This window comes from Empidonax traillii, unplaced genomic scaffold (assembly GCF_003031625.1).
Source record: "Empidonax traillii isolate 1590-97213 ecotype Southwest subspecies unplaced genomic scaffold, ASM303162v1 scaffold912:size315693, whole genome shotgun sequence".
NCBI classification, from domain to species: domain Eukaryota; kingdom Metazoa; phylum Chordata; class Aves; order Passeriformes; family Tyrannidae; genus Empidonax; species Empidonax traillii.
In genome coordinates this window covers 104,303-131,444 of record NW_020956105.1, presented here as the reverse complement: position 1 = coordinate 131,444, position 27,142 = coordinate 104,303, and the positions used below count along the sequence as shown (strand labels likewise).

General features: G+C 43.1%; 1 protein-coding gene across 1 annotated transcript in view; it reads right to left on the bottom strand.

Moving 5' to 3' along the window:
• The window catches only part of INPP5A (inositol polyphosphate-5-phosphatase A), a 141,115-nt gene that overhangs the window by 30,711 nt on the left and 83,262 nt on the right, over positions 1–27,142 (bottom strand). The window contains exons 9-10 of the mRNA XM_027902827.1: positions 3,719–3,814; positions 3,299–3,373 (exon numbers count right to left, since the gene is read on the bottom strand). Of these exons, the coding sequence (XP_027758628.1) occupies positions 3,299–3,373; positions 3,719–3,814 (171 nt within the window). The remainder of the gene's footprint in view (positions 1–3,298; positions 3,374–3,718; positions 3,815–27,142) is intronic.

The following is a 27,142-nucleotide window of genomic DNA, read 5'->3' as shown; positions in this document are numbered from 1 at the left end:
TCATTTCTGATTGTGGTTAAAGATTATAAAATGATTCCTAATGGTTAAATCATTCCTCTGTAGTCATTACAGGTTTTTACATTCTTACTATATATTTATTTAATTGACTACTGAAGAAATACAATTTAGCTTGTGGTTCTTTGGTACAAATCAATAACATGATTATATTTTTTTCATTAAATAATTGCTCCTCGCTTGCTTTTCTTTTGAGTGTTTTGAAATTAACAGGGAACTCCTTTAGAAAAAAAAACCACTTATAGCTTGTTCTATCATAAACAATTAAGGAATTTGAAAATAGTTGGTAAAAGTGTAGGTTTATTCTAACCCCCCCTGAACACTGCTGCCCTCTGAAAGCACTGGCATGCTGATTTTTATCACTGAAAGGCTGGCAAACCCAAAGCTACAACCAAGTTTTGCACAAATGATGCTCCAGTGAGCCACTGAGCTCAGAAGTGTGGGCAGCACCACAGACCTGCTGGGGAAGTCCATGGGAGGGGTCAGGGTGCTCTGAGCCCCCCTGTAGGGACCCCTTGGGTACTCTGGGCACAGAGTGGCAGTGGGGGCACAGTGGCGGCTCCCACCTGGGGGCTGCTGCCTCTGGGAAGGTGTGAGCAGATGAGAGAAGCCTCATTTGTGCTCTGCCAGGCTCCCACGGGCAAGCCCCCGAAGCAGGAGGACACCATGGAGCTGATCAGCACAGCCTGGCTGTGTCCCCCCATCCAGGTCAGAGGCACCAAGCTTCTGCTAATCAGAACACAGGAATTCAATATTCAGACAGCTTTGCGTTATTGCTACAGCTGTTCTCAAACAGGCTTTCTCTTTTTCCTGTCACCACAGAGCTGAATAAATCTGGGTGTTCCTTTCTGAAACACAACGATACGGAATGGTCACTGCACTCTGAGATAATCAATACAGGTAATTGCTAAGCTAACTTTAGAATAAGGTATAGATAATTCGTATAAGCTACAGATTAGTTTGGAAAAATTAGACCTGACAGATTACTGTATGCATTTCAAACTGAATTTCTGTTAAACAGGTAATTTGTACCTATATCAGATTTTTCATAAAAAAATAATAGTTTTTATAAATATATCTTAAGATCCTTTTTGTTGATTACAATGTAAAAAGGAAGGGATAACTGTGTATGGACAATGATAAAGTAGCCTGTTGATAATAAATATTTGTCAGGTCTTGCCACATCCGTACACATTCCAATGTTACTGAAGAGACAGTGCACTGATAAAAAAAATACCCTCAGAAAAATCAATGGATTTTGAGCTAAAGCAGTTGCTAAACACACAGAAAACATCTTTATCCAACAGCCACAGTGCTGTGAAAATTCCCAAGCCTTGCATTGGTACAGCTAAGGAAAATTTAATCTTCCCAAATACTCATCAGGGCACTCCATCCTGCAGACCTGACAGCCCCACTTATAATTAATTATACAATTTCGATGGGAATATCGACTAAACAAAGCTATAAATCATAGAAAAAGTCAATAGGCATGGACACATTCAATCATGTCCCGACCAATGATTACTACTCTTAAAATACAATAATTATTTTCAGGAGCCAGCTTGAATTAAATTTCTGTCAGGCCGGTACAAGACCGGCAGTTGATGAAGGATGCGATGGATTTTTTGGGTTGAATTCGGCACAGAGACATTTATCCTTTTAGAGAGGTAGTTTGTTTTTAGTGATCATGGTGCTGCGTGTTTAACTAGACCATGAAGATTAGATTATCTCCAATGGCTCATTATATCATTTATCTTTTTCTTCCATGTTTGATCTGGAAGATTTCCCGCTTCTTGATGCATGAAAGAAATGACTACTGATTTTGAAATGGAATGTGTTTAAGTGGGATTCTGCCTGTGCCTTCACACCCTGTGGCCCTGTATGCAAATCAACCAGCAGCCATCCAAAATGCCACTGGGACATGGCAAATGGCACCACCAGGAAGAGCTTTGTTCAGCTTCAGGAACATACTGGGGGAAAATACAAATGACAGACACTTGAGTTCTTCTTTAAAAAAAGCTAAGAAAGTTATTATAATAATACACATAGAGGAAAAACTGGGACAGGAATAACATTAGTATGGAACTGGAAGGAGAGTTATTGCTTTGAATTAAATGTCCCCAAAACTGCAAAGGATCAGTGAAAGAAACATTATGTTATTTCCCTAGGACGCATTCACTTTGTGAATTTAAAACCAACAACCCCCCCAGTGATCTCACAGCGTGTTGAAGGCACATTGCCCACACAGGCGAGCACACAGGACACACGAGTCACGCTGGGAAGAAATGGCAGCAGGTGCTAGAAGGGGAACCAGACCTTCACTTCCCTCATGGGTGGGAAATTCTTCTGGCCTCAACAAATGAGTGAGATCTCAGATTCTCACACGGAATTAACCTCCTAGGTGAAGCCCACTTAAAAACCAGAGAGGGTACCAGGGCTTCAGCTGCCCTTCTTGCCCTGGAGCCTCGCAGAGAGCCCTCCAACAGCCCAGCTCTCTGTGAACAGTGGGAGAATGAGCCATAGGCAGGAGAGGAGAATAGAGGAGAGAGAGGGACAGTCACAGATCGTGGGTGCATCCTATCCCTGGCACAAAGCAGCCACACGCTGGAGCAGGCAGAGAACGTATTCCTTTAGATACATAACTCCTAGGAACCTTGGATGAAACAGAGGAAGCTGCAAGCAGTCATATACAGATTTTCCAAAATGAAATAAAATCACCTGAAAGAAAATATAATGCCACTTTTCACAGAAAAATCACAGTCCTTATTACAAATCAGAGCATTAGTGTTCCCTGTCTGCTTTATCCTCTTGGGAAGCCTTTTGATTGTCCAAACAGTGACAGTCTGCTGCAGGGTTTGAGATTTCTATTCTCCTTATTCTTGTGTTTCTAGTACATTTTGTACACTCAGAAGACTCAAGTATTTTCAGAACAGCTTTGCATGAAGGGTTTTTCCTAAGTTACTGTGGTGCACTATGAAGAGCTAGTAAAAAAAACAGGGTGCTTGAAGAAATGCAGACCAGAGGATAGAGAAAAAAAGTGAATCGTCATATACATTTAATGTACAATTTTTTTCTATAATAAAGAAGGTAAAACACACCAAAGTTAAGAACCTGCACACAAAATAACTGGCTAAGTGATGAGGAAAACTGGAGCAGTTATTATGTTGGTTCTTCTCATTCTGCAGAGAGGAGGGCTGATAAGGATAAAGGGTTGGTTAGAGAAATGCAATTTGTATGTGACTTGCAAAGTTACTCCTTCGAAAGTGTTTAGCAATGAACTTACCGCAGTGCCATTGTTATCTCTAAATACGTCTTGATTAAAATAGTCAAAGAGCTTCTTTTCTAATTGCAGCATAACCTAAAAAAAAAAACAAACAAACAGAGGAGAAAGGTCAGCAAAGCTCTCGGACTTGGCTGCCCAACACCCAGCTGCTGGCAGTGACCCTTCCAGAGAGACGCAGCCCTTTAAAACCACACGACATTTGCACATGTCCAAAGCCCCTTGTCAGCTGGCCCATTTGCTTGGCTGGCAATCACTTAAACAGATCCAATTAACTGAGCATTAGGTGTGACAATCTATATCCCTCCCCTCCCTCTACATTATCAGTTTGGAACAACTATATTCATGCTCCGTAGAAAAGAAAGTGAACATTCAACACCGTTTCTATTTACACAGGGGTGCTGAGGGCATTAAGTTGTTTACCTTTCGGTCATTATCAGATTCACGAAATATTAGCTTGACTACTTCATTTGTGTCAGCTGCCCGGATGGTCTGCATGGTGGCCTTTGCACATAGTGTCTAAGAAAAACACAAAGGGAGAAAGGGAAACAAGTTTATTCACAACAGGAGGCCAGATTTAATCGAACATTATCAAATCTTCAACGCCCACCTGGAAATATGATTTGCTGTGTGTCAAAATATAAAGCGTTGCTAATTTAAGTCACTTCCATTCATGATGGACTTGAAACAATAACTTGAATTACCATTTGGAGAGAAACAGGCAATATTAAGAAAGTATCAATCAGATAAGGCAAACAGTCTTTCAACTTGCTACCACGCAGACAGGTCCTTTCACAGGTATCGCACATTACATGTAAACATCCTCCAAACCACTTCTTACAGCTCATGACTCCACACCCCGCTGGGTTCTGTGCCAGTTCCTAAGAGCTGGTAACTACACTGGCACTGCAGTTCTGTGGGTTAACTCTTGTTTGCAAAAACGTCTGCCCTGTAAATTCATTTTCCAAGTACACTTTGGAAACCTGAGCAATCTGACAGCAACTTTGGATAGCAAATTCCCTGTGCAGCATTCTTTAAGCTAGAGACAACGCCACATCTCCAAATATTCTGAGGACTGGGTGCCTAAAACACATTATAAATCAACACTTTATCAGGAACAGAGGTATGAATTTCCACAGAAGCGTCAGGCCTTGGTCCATTGGCTACTCTCCTTGCTGAGGCCCAGCTCCTCGAGCAATGGAAGGGAATGGGCTGTTCAAAGGGCTGGCTCCACTGCACGGCAGCAGGTGAAATCTGGAGCCTTTGGAAAAGCACTTGGGCATAAATTTTACTTAAAAACATACTTTAGATTTGCCGAATCTTTTACTTTCAGTGAAGCTTTAACTATGTTAAGAGCTTCAAAAATGCAGGGATAGACTACATCTTAACCGAGGGGAGGGGTGGGCAGGTTCACCTTTTGCTCTGCAGTCCCCCTGCCTGATGAAGGTTGTGAGGGTTGTGCACAGGTAACCCTACCCCTCTGCCTGCCTGCTGGCAACCACGAGGCAGCAGGCAGAAAAGGGGAACTGAGGAAACTTTAGCAATTTTCAAAGGCAGAGATGTGCCCCCACACGTGGGAGGCAGCTCAGCATCCTCAGCTGCAACCAAGGCACAAGCTGCTGACAGGATCTGTGCACAGCCCTGGATATGGGTACTGGCAAAGGCTATCATGAACAAAACCTTATTTTGCTAGAGGTTTTAAACAAAGGCATGCTAAAGAAAACAATTCAGTCAAGGAAAGCCAAAGAGGTGACTTCTCTGCTCTGCCTGCTCCATTCCTTTTCGTAATGGCTGGACAACAGATTTTCATTTTGCAAATATTCACGTGTAGCATGTTCTGTGGTAACAGGGTAATAGAATTTCACATCCTACTACATGCTTCTTCCTCTCACAAATAGAAATACTCACATTTGGATTCATTATCAGAGTTGCATTATCTATCAAACACAAGGCCATGAACTACAGCTCACTTCTCCCTTCCCCATTCTCACTTTCTCCTGAAGGCAGAAACACATGCCAAACATGTATTTAAACAAAAATCCATCAGCTTCCAAATACTTTAGATCTCAGCTGAGGTTACTGGCTCCAGAATGGGAACAGTCTGTCAGTGGACATTCTGCTCCCAGTTGATAAAAGATTTGATCCTTGATAAAGGCCCCTGCCTATCGCCACAGTACAAACTGTGGCAAGTTTGTAAAACAGCAGCGAGCTGAGCGACTTCATCTTTAATGGATAACTTGTGATTTGGTAAAAAAAACCTAAATCTGATACTTTTCTTCAAGTCTGTGAATGAAACAGGTGCCGACTCCCCATCTCACTGAATGAATGATGTCCATTCCTGGCAAACTTTTCTTGACTGCTTCCTCCCTCCCCAAAAGCACTGCCATGTCCACGGATCACACACATCTCACTCCAGGTTTACCCTAAAATACTCGGCACACGCCAAAGCAGTTGTAGGTGTCTGCACAATCAGAGGTTCCACTGGTGCAAGGGGCACTAGCTCCACGGGCACAAGCACAAGCAGTGCTGGGAGAACTCCATCTGCTCTGCAGGATTTTAAGGTGTTTTTTTGGAAGGCTTAGAAGAGCAGGAAGATGCCGGTGGTGGCTGGTTAAACCTCGCTCCGTCAGGGAGGAGAAGGAACGGCCTGGGAATCGCGCAGGGGCTCCACTTCTGGGACCACTCACTTTAGGCACAGACCTCCTACCTGTTCCCTCGCACCCACCACGTCCTGTCGGATGATCCTTTTGTCCCTCAGCCATGCACTGACTGCCTGGCCATCTGTGTCCGCACGGAGCCAGTGAGGTAATCCAGCAGCGAGCCATTCCCAACCGCGTTCCCTCCGACCCACTGATTGAAATTCAGAGCACAGACACATAATCGGGTCAAGCCCAAAAAAAGAGCGCTTTGGGCTCATGTGTCACAAATCAGTCTGGTCCCTTCAAACAGCACACCAGATTAGAACAAGCACCCGAACAAACCAGAGCGGAAAACCCGCCGCTCTCTAAAGCTGGTTTCTAAAGCCCTAACAAATCGCTCCATCTTTCACTCATTTAAACTTTCCAAATGAGGGTCAATACGGTCCCCGAGCATCCAAATGCTAATGCGCTTAAGTGCGCTTAAGCAGCTTTCCAGAGTGAATGGGCCAAAGAAGGGCTCGAAAAGACACGGCAGAGTTACTGTCACTGTCAAAAAGTCATTGTAGCCACCCCCGGAGTGGTTGCAATTCAACAAATTCATGATTTCTGTCTCTTAAAGGCATCTGCTTGAGAACATTTTTTTCCCTGAGCTGCTTTATCTCCCAACTTCAGTCCGTCTCCAAAAGAAAAACCCCTCGATCGACTCTTGAGAACCGATACAGAGAAAGGACCCACATACCTTATTGCTTTCAAATTTCACACGCACAAAAAGTTACCTTATTCACAGACAAAAGTGATTGGGCAAAGGTTCATTTCTTATACAAGCTGGAGCACTCCTTTTTTCCTCCTCCTTTCAATTTCTACACAGTCGTAGTCACCCAAGCAGAAAACTTTCGGGACCATGTGCCTTTTTAGGCAAGTCTGCTTATGAAGGGGTTTTTTGTTGCTAGTAAAGAAAATCAAAATGCTATGAAAACCCACTGTTCCTTGCTGAGTATTCCCTCAAAGGTACTCTTTTACTAGGGGAGAAGAGGGGAAATCAGATATCAAAACTCAACATAACTGTCTTTTTTTTTTTTTAATATATTTTCTTTGGAAATAAGATTTGGTTAAAAAGCTTGCAGAAGAGCGGCATTCAGAGCTGAGAGACAGCTAAGTATTCCCTAGCAAACACAGCTGTGTCTCATTCCTGTTTTCCCATACTCCACACAGGTAGATGCTTTGTACTACTTTTGAAATAACCCTTTTTGATAATTTATGTGTATGGAATTGTAAAACATAGCAACAACTTTCCTGACAATGGCCTTGGGTTGTAGCAACAATGTCCTGTTAGGCTAAGCCAGGAGGGAATGTTTTTTTTTATACTGGCAAGAGACAAACACGGAATTTATTTTAAACTTGGCGATCCTCAAAAATGGAAAGCTTGTTGATTTACCACATAACACACCTTCAAAATACATCTGCTCCCCCCCCCACACCACACAGCCAAGTGTTTCAGACTGTCTACTGATGTTAAAGATGTGTATTATTTTTCGCAATTATTTGAATACTTTTCTTAGGACTTGTTACTTTGAATTCTTCTTAAAAAAAAAAAAAAAAGAAAAGAAAGTAGAAAATTTACATTGCTCTTGTACAATTAAGAAAGTTCAGCAATAGTTGCCATTGCGATTTTCAGTGCTGCATGGATTGACACAGATGTGTTTATGGCTGTGAGTGCCAGGAGAGAAGTGCAGAGTTTGAAGACTGCTAACAGGAGCCAGGTGAAATAAGGTCTTGAGCACACGAGCAACCAAATCAATTAAATTTAAGATATTTCATTTTATTCCAGTTACGTACTCTGTGGGTTCTGGCAGGACAGAAAAGACAGATGTACATGTATCATCTAATTATGACAGTGAAATACTTCTTCTGAAATGCTGCTCAAGATTCAAAATCAATCTGAGACTTATTAAATTAGGATAATCAAATGCTTTTTTTTATTATTATCTGGATGCAAATTGTATTTGAAATAATCATCAGCAAGGTAAAAGATTTGCTACTTTGGGAATAACAGGAAGGTGTCTTGTTTGGGCTCCTCTTTTCCTGTGAGGGGCTGATACAATTTCCTGGATATTGGGAATATACCACCATCAAATTCACCAAATCACATGATGTAAGAGAAATGAAATTGCAAGTGAGAAAGACGAAGTTAAATGTAACTTTCTGAGTCAAAGAGAGTTGAGCACTTAGCTACAGAACGGGTAACACTGTGGTTTTCAAACTCTACCTGCCACTGAAATGGAGGCTGGTTTTTCAGAGCCATGCAGAGGTTTTTGGCCTCACAGCTGCTGCAAACGTCAGGGGCATCACAGGGCTCAGTCCCCCAGGGTGCAGCAATCAAACCCTATCTGAGAGGACACACTTCTACTGCAAAAATATCCTTTAGACTATATATTAACTTGTGTTAACTTTAACTGTGTGCAAATAGCTATAATGTCCCACAGCAGTTGCTACACTTGTAATACTAATAAGCTCTGAGGAGCAGGAATTGAACTCAGCAGTGACATAAATGTTACTTGAATAAATACAAACAAGCGAGAGCCCAGCCCAGGAGATGCCCAGGATCTATGGGCATCATTCTGGCTTCCTCTGCACAAGTCCCTCCCTCTGATCTGTGGCACAGTCTGGTGCTGGAATGGCCAGCTCAGGGCTGGAATGGCCAGCTCAGGGCTGGAATGACTGGCTCAGGGCTGGAATGGCCGGCTCAGGGCTGGAATGGCCAGCTCAGGGCTGGAATGGCCAGCTCAGGGCTGGAATGACTGGCTCAGGGCTGGAATGGCCGGCTCAGGGCTGGAATGGCCGGCTCAGGGCTGGAATGACTGGCTCAGGGCTGGTATGGCCAGCTCAGGGCTGGAGTGGCTTGCTCAATGCTGGTATGGCCAGCCCAGTGCCATGTGTTGGTGGCACAGCCTGCCCTTCTCTAGGTCTGGAGGGAGCCCTGAGGTCCCTCACCATGTCCCCTGGCCTCAGCAGCTTTGCTTTGTGTCAACAGCTGGTGGCAATGACAACTCACTTCTTAATTATCTTCTTCAGACAATAATCTGAATTAAATCCAAAAGGCCTCTGCCTCTGATTCTCCAAGATTACAGATCAAGCTAGAACTCCTTTTCCATCAGACATATTCACCTGCATGCTGACTACCTTCTCATTTTCTCTCTCTGGATCTCTGGTCAGGTTGCACATCTTTTTGCATTCCCTCATTTGTTTTCCTGACTGTGTTCTCAAGCCTGAGTTCAGTGAAGTATCTGATTCACAAACAATTTACCAGGAGCTGTCTGGCACCTGTGTGAATCAGAACCTGTGTGGAGGCTCTGTGGACAAAGGTAAAGGGTTCCCCTGTCCCCTTTTTGAGGTCTCAGTTTAAATTCACTTGCTGACATCGATAATACACATTCAGGACTTTCATCAGGTCTGGATAAACCCACAGCCCTACAAGATCTGGAACTTGGAAGCAGTGTGCTAGAAAAATCCCTTCTCCTGTCCATCCCTCTAATAATTTTGCTTCACTACCTGATGTCAAATAGTCCTGTGGAAGTTTTCAAAAAAAATTATTTGCTTTTTCATATTACAGGAACTGAAACAGTCCAATTGTTCCTAAGGAAATCCTCTGCATATATGCAATATATGCTGTCTTGTCCCATAAGGTGTGAACCTCTTCAGATTTACTCAGACATTCTGTTATTTCTCTTCCATCCTTTTTTTCTGCTTTGGCCAAGCAGCAATACCAGCTTGAAAAATTCCTTGTTGGAAACATTCAGAGCACTTTCACTTTTTCACTCCAGCTGACCAAGCAGAGGACTGGGTGTATTGTTTCTGTTCAGCAAAGACTTTGATGAAGCTCACAGAATCTGTGATGTAAGTCTATTTCTGTAGAAAAATGTAAAATCCTCTATTGTCTTGAACTCAGGAGAAATTAAATATGAGGCAGCTTCTCTCCTTATAGCTAAGCTTGCTTTTATCTAACTTGCAGACTAAAAACCTCTATTTCTTTTCATTTTAAAAGCAAAACAGTTTGTGAACCCCATCTGCTCCCTTGTGCCTTGCAATTGCCTTTGTTTCGAGCAGTAACATTTGCCTGTGTTTGTGCTGATGGTGTTTGTGTTTCTGCTGCCTCCAAATGTCACGGTTTCTTACAGCCCTAAGAAATGAAACACTGGAGCACTAACACTGAGTAGCAAAAATTTAAGCAAACACCTAAGAAATTTCTTTGGTGCTTCTTGACTCCCTTCCAGCACTGGACACTGGAGTCTGTCAGCCTCATCCTCCTGAACCCTTGCAGGGAGTCCTGACCCAGTGCTCCAGGACTGTGGGCACAGCCAGTCCCTTGCTTCCATCTGCCTTCAGCACAGCCTCAGAAACACTCCCAACCAGCACTGCCAAAAGGACTAAATTCAAGAGTTCGTCCTTTAAATTAATGGAGAGTTTTGTATAAGATCAGTGGTGTGACACAGCTCAAGATCAAGGCTTTACCTCTGGAGAGTGTGAGAGCCTTTGGCTCCCACAAAGTAGACTCCCAGCAGTAGCTGTCATCAGGAGCTGACTTTTAAAACACGAAATGTTGGGCAATTCTGAAATCAAACCATATATGTACTTAAAATCTAGATGCCTTTACGCAGCCACTGAATACTTTTAATGACAAAATTAGAAATATAAAGAAGTAAAAAAATTGTTTCTTCTTCTTGTTATGCAAAACACACACACACACACACACACACACATACACACAAAATAAAATTAGACCCTTAAACAAAGACAGAATTGAGATGCAGAATAGGAAAGCGACTTGCATGAGGCATGAGTGCTTTGTGGGCTGCCAGCAGCCAAGGCCTGGGCTCTTGCTAAGCCTGAGCACAACTGTGGGATGGACAGGTGCCCTCCAGGATGGACGTGTGCCATCCAGGTCATCAGTTGGTCACAACCACATACAGCAAAGTGGGAGAGATGCCCATGTTTCTTCTACTGTTTCCTGTCTATGGGGAAAAAAAACACCCTCCCTCCAAGTTAACTTTACTTTTTAAGGAAACAAACGTGACAGGAAAATAATTTCCATCTCACTTCATCTGTTTTCTGGACCTGAACAGGTTGGGAATGCAAAATTCACTGTGTTGATAACTGAAACATGCTGTATGGTGTTACTGTGAGACTAAAACCTGGCTGACCAGGTGATGACCTGCTGGTGCAGCATGTGGACCATTTCCTTACTGTATTTTTCCCCTTTTTCTCCCATTTGTCCAGCCTCTCTGAGTCAACTACTTTTCATCCTGCCATATCTCATTCATTTCTCATCAATGTACTCCCTGTCTGGTTCCACATCGTTTGCTCCTTTATTCACATTTCAAATGGAATATGAGTCCAGCAGCCTGTAAGTTCAAATAATCCTTTTCAGCTAGTTATGTTCAAATAGCTCGGAGAGCCATGAGGTGGGATTGCTGAATTGTGCCTCTCCCATCACTGTGGTCATGCAGGTGCCAAGTACCGGGCTGTGACAGCACCCTGACCCCTGTGGACAGCAGGGCTGTCCCCAGGCACGTTGCCCACCAGCAGGCTGACACTTCTTCAACAAGACCCAAACCATCATGGAGTTCTCCCATTCCCAGGAGTCCTTATTCACACATTAAAGTAAATGTTTTTGTATAAAACGAATAAAGGATATCTTTGTAAAATACTGTGCTAGGTGTGGACCCAAGGTTTGCTGTATTCTCCCTGATGAAGGGTAAAACTGACAGAAGATCAGTCTGTACACCCCCCACACCCAATAACAACTGGCAACACACAGAAACAGCTGTGGGGTAAAACAGTTGGTGTGGAGAGAGGAAACAAGGTGGCATATTCCATGTGCCACCTCTCTTCACAATCCTGGTAAGGCAGCTCTGCATCCCTTTGGGTGTGGTTTGGGATGGCGTGAGAAGGATGGGTTGTGCAGCACTGCAATGTTCAGGACTCCCTAGGACACGGAGAAGTCCAAAGCTCAGCTGCTGACCAGCAACAGCCCTCAGCCAACTACTGAGGCACAGCTGATTGGAGAGAGAAAGACTTGGAGGACCAGCAACTTCACAGCACTGGCTGGGCATCCAGAGGGATTTAACCCCGCAATGGATGCTGATCTCACTTGATCCTGGTGGGTGTGAGAGAGCACTGCTGAGCGAGGACAGAAAGCTGTGCCAGAAGCGCGGCTACCAGGGTCCTCCTGCTTGTAAGGACCATTGACCCTCTGGAGGGGATGGGACCCAACTGGGCCAACAACCAGAAAGTCCATTCTAAAGAGTTTCTGAAACATAGATGAAATTTTCTTCCTTAAAGCAAACCAGGATTCAAACATGTTGAGAAACACAGAGGAAACAGAGAGCTCCCAAGTATGCTAAGAGAGGGGAAAACGCGAGTTCAGAATTGTTAACGCAGCATCACTCAGAACTCACAGCTGGGGCTGGCTGCTGAAGTGCTATTCTTTCTGCTGTATCTTTAAGTGCTGTTAAATTCATTTGTCACTTGATCGAAAGCCAACAGGCTACAAATCTCCCAAGCCCCTCTCGCGCTGAATAGTGACAGGAGGATTCTGTTCGGCCGTCAGGAAACATTTGTGCGCGGCTCTGTCCGCAGTCGTACACGCCACTTTAACTCATCTGCCTCCCCATTCTCCGCAGCCCGGGAGGACAAATTGCTCACTGTGGCTCCCTTTCAGAGGCAGCACAGCGCGCAAAGAATCATGACTGAGCAGAAACACAAGGAACAGGCACATAAAAATTCATCACTTTGGCCTCCTGACCTCTTGCCACTGGATTTGGCAAACCCCGTCTCAAAAAGTAGCACCGAGGGAGAGCTAAGCAGAGCGGCTGAGTGAAATTACTGACAAAAAATATCTTGGACACAGGAAAACCCCACCAGATGCTTCATTGTCTTTGCAGAGAAGTGGTGCTGAAAAAGGGGGTGATCTACCACATGGCATATTGGGTGGAATAAGTAGTGCCATTGTTTCAGGGCAGCTCTGTCACTTTACTGACCGCAATACAAAGAGGTGTAAAGCAAGATTTAATCCTGACTTTTTAGTCAGCAGATTAAAACCAATCATGCCAGATGTCCACAAGACTGTTTAACATACAGAAAGCTTTTTCATACTCTACAAAAAAGTGAAAGCTGTAATAACTTCTTCTTTATTTCCTCTAGAGAGGCCTTTTTCACTCACTTTTAGTCAGAAAAAAGGGAGATGTTGTAATGGATTTTAAGATGTGCTATTAATTTTTACTCTAGGCTTTGCTCTTTTCCCTTTTGAGACAAACAAAGTAGATTCTTTTACCCTTCCAAAACCAGACAGGTATGCCAATGAAAACTGCTGGTATAAAAAAGCTGTGATTTCAAAAAGAATTTATACTCATTAAGACCAGAAATGGGCATTATCAGCAGCGTAAAGTTCCTCTCCATAATACTCGAAGCAGTGCAAGACATGAAGACATGGTGGCCATGCTGAGAAAGACACAGATCATCCCTTTGCCCCCCAAACTGGAACTGTGCTGGTGTGACTTTGTGCCCAGGTGTCTCCTCACAGCCAGTGTGAGATGTGCTCTGCTGCCTGCCTGGAGCAGGAGCACAGGGACACACGGCAGCCTTGGGGCTGGGGGCTGGCAGGACCCCCCTGTGCCACCACACATGGGCTGGCAGGGAATGTCACCTCCACAGCCACTCCTGCAGTGGGACCCAGAACCCTGACCGAGGTCACTGCAAGTTAAACAGGAGTGCTCATAAATGATATTCCTATTTAAAAATACTCACAGAGTGCTCTTCTTTAGACTCACCTACACAACTGCTACACAATTTGAAGTGTTGCAGCTTCCTCCTTTTTCTATTTATAAACAAATTACTATCCAGAAGTATTACCATACAGGATATAAATTCAATAATTATTGTACCTTTAAAATATGTTTAGCAATTTTTCCTGCTACATTACCAAAGTGGAAATAAGTCTGCATATTAGTGCCCTGCCCTGAATTTCCATAGCCAAAAATGCTGATAGATTCAGCAAAACTCAGAATGTATACTTGGTTTCTCATATATGCAAATAATGTATGCATTTAAGAAAAATAATTGACTTCTCTTTGGAAAAAAGCTATAGAAAAAAATACATCTCCTTAAAATTCCAGCATTAGGCTGATCTGTATCACATATATCATTTAGTAACTCGGCAGTAAGAGAACACCTTGCTTGGCATCCCTTACCTATCAGCTGCCTTGGAAAAAGTACAACTTACATATTTCATTTGTTGTCTTCTCATGTGCTTTAACAAAATCCTCATTGCAAGCTTCTATAATAAAAGCAACCATCTTAGTGAATCCCTGATCCACACCAGCATTGTTAAACTTAGTTTCATACCTCGTAGAGACCTAAGTAAAAAGTTAAAATAAACAAGACAGACCAGGAAGGCACTGCCTTAGCTCTGCTGACACCAAGTTAGGGACAGGCACAGCTTTTTCCTGGCTGCTTAGTCCTTTCAGAGAACACTTCTAAGACACCTGTAGCTCTTCCTGCTGCGTCACTGCAGGAGGGGAGGACAGTGCTGAGCTGCCCGAGGCATCTGTGTGTGAGCACAGCTCTTCCCTCCTGCTGCACCTGAACTGCTCTGCCTCCTTTCAAACCAGGGGGCCACTTCTGGAACTCATGTCAGACAAAAGGATAAGAGTGTTTGGGCTGACCACGGCCTGCAGCACTATAAACCACAGTACTGTGCTTCCTTCCTGGAAAACGTCTTTCATTAGGTTAATTAAGCTGCACTATTTGTCTTTTTATCATCATCATCCTTACTGTCCTCCTTGCAGGTCTTGTGTCATACAACCTAATGATTCTGTGATTCCATACTAACTTTTGGCCAGGCAGACACCTCCAGTACTGCTTCTCTTTTCCCCAGTGCATTATGACAGATGAAGGGTGTAAAACAAGCCTTAAATCTTCTGGTCCCTCTCTCTTGTACTGGAGGGACATGGGCAGGCATCACAGTGAAGATGATGGTATTTTCTGCGTAACAAAGCCCTCAAGCTACCCAGCAGAAATAAGTCAACTAAGTATAAATCTGACTGAGAGATTTCTGCCATTTAAACACTTATTTCACCACTACTTATTCCAGCCCAGAACCTGCACGATTTTAAAATGACACTTCTACTCCCTACTTCTGAATTTCTTCAATCACGTCTTGTGGGTGGCCCTCAAGATACATTTTACCAATTTTTCATGCCCATCCCTCGAAATGTGACCCTGCTCCTGTGCTTTTATCTCTCTGACAACTTCACACAGGAAAACATGCAGCCCCTCTGATAGCATGAAATCGGAAACAATAGCCTCTGGAAACAAAGGGGAGGAGGGAGGCAGGATACAGTCCAGGTCCTCACTGATTTTAGGCACAAACAGATGTTCATAGGACCCAATACCCTGAGCAAGCTGAAAGGAAAAGCTTGTAAAAGAAATGGACCTTAAAAACAATGTATTGAAAAGCTTTAAATAAAGGCAAAGGGAAAGCAATATGGCTTTCACTGATAAATCTCAGCAAAGAAAACCAAAGTGGCACCATGAATTTCAATGATGCATTTTTCTTTCTCACTGAACTCTACAGCTCATTTTGAAATCTCCAAATTGCTCAAATCTCAACTTAGTTTACAAGTCTCCCATAGCCATTAAAAGATTACAATACAGGCATTTCTATTTCTCGTAACTAATCACCAGAGCTGGGAACACCCAGCGAAGCCCTGAAATATAGGCTAATGCCATTATTTTAAAAGCAGCTTATAGCTCAACAAAGAGGAATATGCTGAAAGAATCTTGATTGGAAAAAATCTCAGACTAGCTGTTGGAACAAATTATGTTCAATCTCCTGCTCTTTTCATGTGCACTATTTCAGACTCAAAAGCTCCATGGAAAGAATCCCTGAAGCGCTGTCCTGAATTGGACCCGGGTTCTGTTTCACAAAAGCCAAAACGCGCCATTTACAAACGAAACAAAGTGCGGAATCACTTCTCCGACTGAAGTTTCTGCTTTTGTGATTAAAACTTTCTTCCCCTCTCTTGAAGAGCCTGCCATCCAAAAGGCCCCGTGCCATGCTCCAATGCACAAAATACATGGATTCATTACAGGAGAAAAAAAAAAAACCCTGAAAAATTTGGCACAAAGGCGGGTGCATAGCTTAAGTCCTGTTTAGGGTAGCCCTCACTTGAACTCCACTCATTTGCACAGATTTTACCTATTGATTGTCTCTATCAGGGATACAGTGGATGGCTAAAAGGAATGTTCCATCAGCTGCTCGTGGTCAGGTGCAGATTTAACTTGGTGATTAGCATCAGTGAAATGCACATGGTGAAGAAATAAAGAAGTGGTATCTTCCTTCACCAGCACCAAACTCAGTAGAAATTATTTTAATGACAAGCAAAGCTGAGACCAAAGTTATCTAAGTCTGCTCAGGAAGCTCTAAGACACAGTGTGAGACCACAGCCCCCTGATTCCCAGGAAACCCTGTGTCCAACAGCCAGGGTGTGTGAGTTAACCTGAGTGCTGGTCTAAGGAAGCCTGGCTCAGCACACCTGGCCCTACGAGCTCTGAAAGAAGACTCCTCCTTAGCACCCAGACCTGGCCTAGGGTAAGAGGCTCTGGGTAAGAGGACACAGGGCCATGCTGTCTCTCCTGTCACACCAAATGACGCCTTTGCAATACAGGTGGTGGAGGTACGCGATGGATTTCAGTACACCAGCTCGGCAGCCACAGGCAAAAACAAATTCCCAATTAAAAAAAACACACCTAAAGATGCTGGAGCGATTATGCCATGGGAGCTGAGCTTGAGCTGATTGCCCTGACTCCTACTGCTCTGCCAGTGACCCCTTGGTGCTCCTGCCTGTGCAACACAGCCCAGCACAAACTTAAACATGATGTTTTCAGAACTCGTCATAGGATCATTTGATTTCACTTCACCACTTTCATCGAAACTGTTACTCTCACAACAAACTGCCTCATTCAAGCAAGTTTTGTGGCTGCATTTTATCCTTCAATTTTTTCCTGACCACCAACTCTTCCATTAGTTTGCCTGAAATGAATGTCTAAGCTAACGAGCCTTCAGCTAACGAGAATCTTGCTCAGTGCTTCCCTCCTTTCTTTCCCCTTAACTACGGGAAGAAATCTATCACTCTTCCAGCACTCTGCAACATCCCAGGTACTTCAGTTTGTTCTAAACCATCTTTAAAGTCTGTTGGCTACAGATGAGCCATTACAATTGGCTGGTCTTACTGCTTAAACTCCTTCTGACTGTGACTGATCTAAGGGTCACGAAACATCACCCAGGCATTGGTGGTTCAAAGCTTTCCTTCTATTTTAAATTATACACAAATATGTCAAGGTAAAGAGATTTCCAGTACATTCTTGGAAAACATCAATGATTTTTCTACTACCAGATGTGAGCAGAGCTCTAGAACGTTTCACTTGGTTATAATACTGATACCTTGTCAATTCAGCGCTTGTTAAAACTGCAAAAATAAAGGACAGAAATGAAAAATAAATCTTGCTGGCTCACCAGTGGCATTTACATGTGGGGTAATACTGGAAAGAGTTACCCTTGATAAATCCTCCACACCTACTGAAAAGAGGTTCTCATATCTATGTAGTGGATACTCACTCACTATCCATTATCTGAACTTCTGGACTGTCATCAGGTATTTCAGAGTGAGAAAACCACGACAGACCAGGCTTTTGAACGACACTGAAAGAATGCTTTTTCTGCATGATTGCTAATGTTGTAGTATTACTTGTAATTGCATTACTGAACTATCCACAACAACGTGATTTCAGAACTGTATGAACTAAGCAACCAATGTGGTTTGCACTAACTGTGACGTGTTTACTCCATAAGGGACATCCTTGAACTTCTCAGAACCATACTCGCTGTGCAAGAAATTCAGCTGCCAGTATTAAAGGATTTTAAAATTACCATTACAAAACCACAATAAATTAGTACACAGAGCTGCTCAGTTAAAAAACTGTAATTCACAGGCTTTGATTCAAGTTCCATTTAGTTCTAGAGAAATTATCAAAGGTGAGAACAATGTTAATGGTAACAGCCTACATATATCCATCTGTACTTCCCAGTACACGCTCATGGCTGAAAAAAAATCCGTGCAAGTTACTGGCAAAAAATCAACTGAAACAGCCAACTGCATAGAAATCACTGGCAGAAACTGCCTTTCATTTCAGTGGTCTCAGGTTTTACCAGAAATTCTGACAGGAAGGGGCCAGCGCTGGCTGTTTGCTGGAGCACACACAATATGCAGCATCAGGCAGAGGTTTGAATCTTCTGCAGAGTCTGACTACAATAGAATTACAGCCTTAATTTTGTCTACCCCTGCTTTTTATTGTTTGTCATTGTTTCTTAGAGTTATTCTGCTGTCAATATTTGAAGAACAGAATCCTGTCTGGATATCGATTTCCTAAAGACTTTGAATCACTGCCTTCATAATGCATATATTTTAAGGCAAGTGCATGCAAAAGGTGGAGGCGAAGCTGCTTACTGAATTAAATCAATACAAGACACCATATTGGCAATTATCATCTAGTATTCATTTTATATAATGTAAAATACCTGGCAGACAGAAGAAAAACAAATTTCCATCCCACTTTGGCCATCTTTAATTTAAATCTCTTGTATATTCTGGACCTTTGGCTTGCTGAAGTTCAGCTGTTGTCACTCAAGCATTTAGCACTCACTGCACTCTGCTCCAAGGATGGGATTGCACAGAGCCACCTCCTGTGGTTTCCCACGGAAGGGAAGGCACAGAGAGCAGAGCAGCTGCACTGTGGAGATGCTTCTCCAATGGCAGCTCAGGGACTGTGCTGAGAGGACTTCATGACTAAAAAAAAAACCCAAAATGACAGAAAGGGAGAAATACGAGATCCACACCAAAGTCCAACTCAATCCAGGTTATGTTTGTGTTCTGCAAGTTTAAGGACAATACTACAGTTACACCACATTCAGCTGAAAACAAACGAAGAATTAAATCTGGTTTAATTTTCAGGGAAGCATTAGGGTTGTATGAATAAAAGTAACCTAGAAATAACATTTTAGAAACACGTGATTTCCATAAAGAATTCACTCAGTGTATGCATATTTTACTGTCCCTAAGGGAGCAGGAGGATCCAAGTGCCACAACAGGATGAGGATTGGAGCTGGTTGAAACCAGCACCAAGGTTCTGTAATCCCTTCTTGATGCTGGAGAGCAAACTAACAGCCTCTGCCCACCTGAGAGCTATTTGCTGTGCTCCAGAGCACACAGGCTGTGTGAAGGCTGGACAGGAGATGATGGGAATTGTCCCAGAGTCCCTGAGCAGCCCCCCTGCGCTGAACCGGGTGGGCAGGCTGAGTGCCGAGGCCGGTGTTCCTGACAGCTCTGCCTGGCAGGGGCCAAGAAACTGTGCTTCCCTAAAAGCTCAGGGAGAGGTCTTCCCTCCAGGAGACTGATTTCCACACCCTTTTCTGGCAGGAAAGCAACAGAGGCTGAACATCCTTCTGTGACACTGAGGTGTGTCAGTGTGCTGCCTCTTCCCGCTGCCTCTGTGTGGGATGGGGAGCACTGGGATTGGGAGTGTTGGGATGGGGAGCACTGGGATTGGGAGTGTTGGGATGGGGAGCACCACCTGCAGCAGTGCCAGGAAGGGGGACCCCCACTTGAGGCATTCTGTGTGCCCCGAAAGAACCACGGCCCACTCCACAGTCTTTTTTCCCACCTTGGAGGAACAGTTTCCAAGCAGTACAAGGGAGCTGAGCCCTCAATCAGTTTTTATGTGGGCTCCAAGAGTGCCATCACAGAGGCTGAACTCCGAATCTGCTCCTACCAGGGGGCTGTCCCATGTGTACTGTGTAGTTCTCAATCTCTACCAGAAAGTGCTATTTGACTGTTAGTGTTTATTTGTCCCACTGAAAGGGCAAGTTACACAAGAGTGTGGAAAATCAGCCACAAAGGAAACAACAAAAGCCAACAGAAGCCACATGAGACATGACTTTGCAGAAAGGTCCACATGGGTAATATACCTTGTTCTTCCAGAGGAAGACACCATGAAGGAATACGATAATTTTCAAGGATTTTATTGGCACACTCTTAACCCATTAAAGAAAAAAAAAAATCTATTCCATGATTGTTGAGAATAACATCAGACTGTATAGGTCAAAAATTGACTGACATCACTCTGGACAGGCACTATTGAGACACACAAAGAAGCTGTTGTGCCTTTAAGCTTATGGTACATTGCAACACAGTAAATGAAAAGCCACTATTATGAGGGGATGTTTATGTCAGTATCAGAAACAAACCTTCTTTTTACTAGGATAATACTGTCTTAAATTGTTAACTGTTGATCAGATAAACAACATGTGATAAAGATCCTATAATCTCTTTTCATACAATTGCTTTTAACCCCTTAAAGGCTTTGCATATTTAAATATTCCACATTAATGAGCCTTGTGAAAGCTCATAAGAGCTGTAAGTGACATCCTAACAGAGTTCTTGTGTAAGCAATAATGCAAGAATTGAGGATTAGGTTTTAAATAATGTGGAGATTAGAGGCTAAAATTTTCTCAAGAGATAAGGTCTCAGTCACTACCAGAACGCGAATCCAACTCCCTTCCCACTCTTTTGGCCTCTGTGTGAGAAGGAATCAATCTGATCTCCCTGGTCAGGCTGCAGACCGAAGAAATGTTTCAAGCACTGCAGGACATGGGGAACCTCTCTGGCCATGTGGTACCAAAGGTGCCCCATTTCACAGAGGTGACACATGAAAGGTGTTCTCCCAGTGGCCCTACAGTCCTTCAGCAGGGGAACGGTCCCACCACCACCTCATTCCCCGTTCATTTGAACTCCTACAGCCTACCCTGCAGCTAAGAAAATCCCCAATTACAAAATGTCTACATAATAATGCATACAGTTCACATGGAGTGTAACTGAGATGTCTAGGGGGGGGGAAGGACTGCTCTTGAGCTGCCCTACTCTCTGCCAGAGGCTGGAGCCCTTTTACCTGACCTTGGAACACCTGAGGGAAAAAGGGTGGAATTCAACATGTTGGCTCCTCCTTCCAGCTGCTGCTTCACTCACAGGAGGAAGAGAAAATCTTTAAAGGTCTCCACTGAACCGATGCTGCATGACTGCACAAAGGGTCAGGAAGCTTTTCCAGATTTTTTAAAAAACAATCCTTCTTTCCTTGGAGAAGGAGCAACCTAAATGTTATAGCAACTATTACAGCGGATTTCAGATTCCTGGTCTGCCATTTTGCATATTTTGCTTTGAAGAGTCAAATTCTCATCTCAAATTGGGACCCAGAAAAATGATACATAATGGGAAATTGTATTCGGAGAAAGGTAAAATTACCATTTGAATTATCAACACTAATAAAGATAGATTTGTGGATACAGCACGTGGACCGGAAAAATCAACGTTTCCTTTAATAACACACACAATCATAAAATGCAGTGAAGATCTGCATTGAACATAAATTTTTTAGAAATTACCACTGTGTGACTCCTCCTCAGAGGAGCCAAGAGCAGGATCTGCTGGCCCGTTCCTTACCTCTTTGCTACAGAAATAACAAAGGAAGAACCATGAAGGAGATAAAAGCAGCGAGCTGCCCATGCTTATTCCACAGTGCTGAGCAGTTCAGGGTGTGTTTTCCGAACCTTCTTAAAATGAATATTGTTATCTATGCTGATTTGTAGGGAAATAGGGACTTTCAGACCAGATCCATTTGCCTGTGAGGTGATGTTAGTGCTGAGAGGGCTGAAGGAGCTGGAAGAAAGAGAATCAAATCTGCCAAGGAGCTGTGCGTGTCTGTATGTGCAGGCCTGCACTAAGAGGTACAATCCAACAACGTTCTGGACACCTTTATCCCGACAGCTCCATGGCAGAGATGCCATAAAGAACCAAACACGGGAGGATTTAAATTCTTTTTGCAAGGGCCAATCCAATAACTGGCTGATGAGTAAGCATTCAATGTGGAAATAAGCATTTTTGTCATTTTTATGTATGTTTGAGTGGGATGGAATCAAGCAGAAATAATATAAAAGTGGATTTATTGAGTGATAGTTACATACCCAGGAATGTGTTGAAGAAAAAGAAAGAAATGGGACAGGCAGGGACCTGAGAGCTACAAAGTACACTGAAGTTAGTGGGAGTTTGCAGTGTTAGAAGAAATTGGTTCAACTACTAGAGTTGAAAAATTCAGTCTGGTAAGAGAATTTGTTCTGGCATGTGCTTTCTTTAAAAACCTAAATTGGAGGATTTCTTTGACTAAAGACTGCACATTTTATTTACTCTTTGTCAAGCCACCAGGTTTATTTCCATTAAACTGACTAATACCCTACTTTATTTAGAACTCCTTGAAAAGCAAGAATGAATAAAGCTTGTAACAGGTCAAAAAGCTACTCCATCCCTGATAACAGTATGTCTTTCTGTCCTACACTGCACAATGTCCCACTACAAATGAGTTTTACACACTTGAGGCATCACAATTTGTCCACTCTCCCTGAGGCCGACCCCATTTACCACTGGTCAGTGCTCAGGAGGTGCCACAGTAAACTTCACAGTAATGACAGAGCTTTGCTTCCAGCAACACTAAATGTGCATCCAAATCTAAATTAAAAAAAAACCCACGTTGCTCTTTTTTAACAAAATGTCCATCTTGGTACTTTAGTGCCCTTTTCTATGACTTTTGAGAATAAATATTTTCAGGTAATAATCAGTTAGAGGAATTTTTTAGATATTTTAACATAGCTGCACACACATTCAGAGATTTTGTGCATTCATTTCATCAACTTTAACTGTATTCCTGACTCTAACTCAACAATAAAACTCACCATTGCAACATGAGTTGCTGACAGAGGTACATATGATCCCACTCCTTGATTTTCAGATAGATACCAAATTCTTTCTTTCCAATTTTGTTTTTGATAATCAAGCAAAATATAATTCTTTAATACATTGTGGGTTGGTTTGTTTTTTTTTTTTTAATTCCTTCTAGACTTCTATTTTTGGTAGTGAAAATAGGTATACACATGATATTGATATACTGCACATATGCAGAGTGCAAGGCTCTCCCTTCCCCACTCTGCTTTTCTTTCATACTATCAGTGGGCGCGTTTCAAACACCAGCGCATAATTCATCCGTAGACACTAAAATTTTGCATCACAGTAACACCCAGGAATAAACTGAAATGTAAAACAAATGCATTTTTTGCAGTTCTTCTAAAATGACATAATTCTTAAAAAAGGTATTTTACAGCATCTACCCAGATGATATTTTGCCTCCGTTAAGCTGACGAGTTTCTATGCTAGATATAAGCAAAAACACAATCAACAGGTGGTTTTACTTAAGTTGTTATTACAGACTTACACTATGCATTACAATATTCCATTAAATTATTAAAACGACACCTGCTTTGATAACTTTGAAGTCCAGATGTTATTACCAGTTGGTCATACGTGTGTTTTTCTAGCCCCAGTCCCTGCTGTACCACTGAGCACTTTTGCCCTGACTGAGAACAGTTGCTTGCCAATGCTTAAAGGTGGGGTGTGGAATGAACTGCCCCCCATATTCCGACTCCACCACTCCCCACTTTACAGGTACAAAACCCTGGCCACGTCAAAAAGTTTGGCAAACACATCTTGGTCTGTTTGCTAATGAGCACGTCATCCAGCAGAGATGAACCTGCCTCCCTCAGACAGATGAGCACTGTTACACTCAGGCAGGCTGCAGTTGGTACCTAGATGTGGCATCAGCATCTTATCAACTGGGACCCACCGTCCAGGCCATTTTTCCATGTGCCTGAAGTCTCAGCCTCTGGACCTGCACACCTGGGGGGAAGCTGCCATGTCCCTGAAGATAACTCTGGCTGCTTTGTAGGGAGCTCACAAGTACCCACACACTCCTGTGCTCCAGGAGCTTTCTCTGCTCATTCAGAGTCTGGGTATGGTGTCTGAACCACACACTCGGACATGCCACGTGCTCTCAGGATCCCCTGCCCTCGGCGCTGGCCCACGGGCACATCCCTGGCAGTGGGAAGCGCTGGGACAATTCCCATGCCAGAAGGTGATGGATGGATGGATGGATGGATGGATGGATGGATGGATGGATGGGTGGCAGGTGTGGGTGCTGGGGACAGGCGCTGCTGGCACCACTGTCACCCGCCGTCACTGCAGCTGAGGGCACAGCTGCCGCCCACAGCCACGGCGACAGCCACGGCCATGGGCCCAGCTTACAGATCGCGGCATTAATTAGCTTAATGACGCTCTGCCCTACTAGAAAGCACGAGATAATTGCATTTAATTTGTGTACGTTTTAATTACGGCCCAGGCGGTGCCAAGTTTGATGAACGTATCGTCTTTTCCGTTCTGCTCTGTCACCGTGTTTGTGTTAATTTGCATCTGGAGCAGGAGGGGCTGCTCAGCCCCGCTCAGAGAGGCCCTGTTAGTTTTTACAGTGTCATCCTTCACACGGTGATGCCAGGCGGGACCTCTGCCTGCTGAGAGCAGTGTCATCCCTTCCCGTGGCCACAAATTAAAAGCAGGTTGACCACATGCTCCGAGACCCTCTGGGGCCCCAGAGGAGGCAGCCAGAGAACAATCCATTCACTCATCTCTCCCCTTATCTGTGATGGAAGTAGAAACAATTGCATCATTTAATTTACTACTGCAACGAGGATATGGCTCATTGGCCCCTCGTTGTTTTGAAGATAGATTTAATTAACCTCCTATGAATCTTGCCAATAACTGTGGCAGCATCAGGATGGAACGGAAGATGTCAAAAAATCAGCTGCAGGGCTGGGTAATGAGCATTTCTCTAGCTTGCTCTGCTGAGAGACCTCATGGCTACAGAGCTTGGCCCCAGCAGAAAGCTGAGGAGCAGATTGAGTTAATACACTACTGACTGACCTCTGGGAATCCAAGCTCAGGTTTGCTTTAGACTACTGAGAAAAAGAGAGGTAATTGAATAATTCCTAATAGCCACATATATCTTTAATGCAGAAGCCATTTGCAATCACTGGAAAATAAATAATTGCAATTAACTACACTGTTAAGTAAATATACAGTCCCTTGGGGAAGCAATCTGCATGCTTTTATAAGTCTGGCTACAATATGAAACTCATCACAATGTCTATGAGAGTAATTTATAATGAACATTTAGCAGGTGGCTCAGATGTGTTGTTGCCATTTACATTCATTAATAAAACTCTCCTTATTAGACCTGAAATTGTATGCATTTTAATTTAACAAATCTTTATTACAGTTTCATTTTACACAGGATTTTTTCCCCAGCATTTCTTTGAGCTTGTAAAGAACATTAAAATCTCTATGAGATGAAGGTATTTACAATGAACTGTCTGAGAAGATAAAAACAATCCAGGATCTTCTGTGCTTTTCTAACTGGAATGAAAATATGATCTGAAGCTTGTAAGTTTTATTTATTTATTTCATGGTGTGCAGGTTTATCTCAGAAATAAAGCACTGTGGTTTTTCTTTTACTGTGATGGATTAGCATCACCTTCCTGCAGGAAGAAGGGAAGCGTATTACAGTTTTAAACTACCAGCCACTATGGAGCAGGACCTACAGGAGCTTTTACCACCTGGCCATGAATTAAATGGATGTACTTGAGATCCTAAATGGACACGTGTAGACACCTGCACATCATCACTGCCCAGGAAAAGGAACAGTGCCTGGTGTGGTTTGGGATAGAGAAGCACAGTTGCATATGCCCACAACTGCATACACTTACTCTTTATGCTGTGTTAGTATTTTTAATGCAATCACACTTTACTGGTTTCTCCTGACTGCTCACTTGTCAAAGGAGAAAAAGTCAGAATTTAAAAAAAAGAAATTACTTCTGTGTTTGCAACAATAAGAACGTGCAATTCTAATGTGCCCTTTTCCTGATGTATTCAAAGCATCTTCTGCAAATACTACTTAGATAAAAACACACACACATAAATATTTGCACCTGACAAGACAGCCAGGTGGTTGGTGATGGCTCTGGTACTGCAAGAGTCTCTCCTGCCAGGTGACCTGTTTTGTCCAGGGAAGCCCACCTATAACAGTGAGGAGGTAATCAAGTATCCACATCCACTTGACCACCTCACTGGGAATCAGCTTTCCAGATCAGTGCTAATTCCCTAATTAACTATTAATCTTTTTAATGACAATTACTAACGGGTCAGTTGTTGGCTGGAGATCCTCATTAGTGCCCAAAGCACGGGATGAAACAAGTTCAACTTAAAATATTTCTTCTGATTTGAGTAAGATCTAAACCAATTAATCAGACATGAAAAGCTGTTCATCAGCTTTTGCTTTGAACAAGAGATGTTTGTTCAAAAGAGAGCAAGAGGTGTCTCACAGGAGGAGGTTTTGCAGACACACATCGTGGCAGTGACAGGACTCCTCCTCCAAATTCTGCTAGCACAAGTTTGCTGAGTAAAGGGATACAATACCACCACTGGCTTTTTCAGAACAAAAACATAATTTTGTGCCAAGACTGTGTGATCAAATGGAAATTATGTGATTCACCGTAGCCATCAGCAATACAGTGGGAGCTAAAAAGTCATGCCAGAATGAAGCAGTTCCTATTTTACTGGATAATATAAAATCACATGGTCAGAGGTGGCAGAAAGGCACAGTGTAAGTGAATGATGGAGCCAGAGATGCATCTTCTTATGAGCACTTATTACCTTTTAAAAAACGTTTAATCATCAATTCCATTCATGGCTTACCAAAGGGCTACTTGGCAGAAATCTAGAAAGGAAATATCCTGGTTGAGTGTGACCACAGAGCAGACAGGGTGGGTGGACAAGGTGAACTCCGAGTTTTAAGAGGAAAACTTTGCTTTTTGTTCTGCAGGTAGACCCTGAAAGCTTTTTGAAGGCCAAAATGCCTGGAATCCTGAAACACCACTTCTGTTGCCACCTTTATAAATCTTCATATACGACACACTTAATCCCTCTCCAGCTCACCTACCACCAACCCTAAAACAAAATGTCCTTTAGGGAGGGAAAAATGAAAACTGTTTTTTCCTGGATACGAGGCAAGGATGTGGTTTACCTAGAGCAAATGGATTCTGCAATTAATGTGGCTTTCCCCTAAAGCCTGATGGTTTGCAAACTGAGCTTTTTCTCTGGGAGTACAA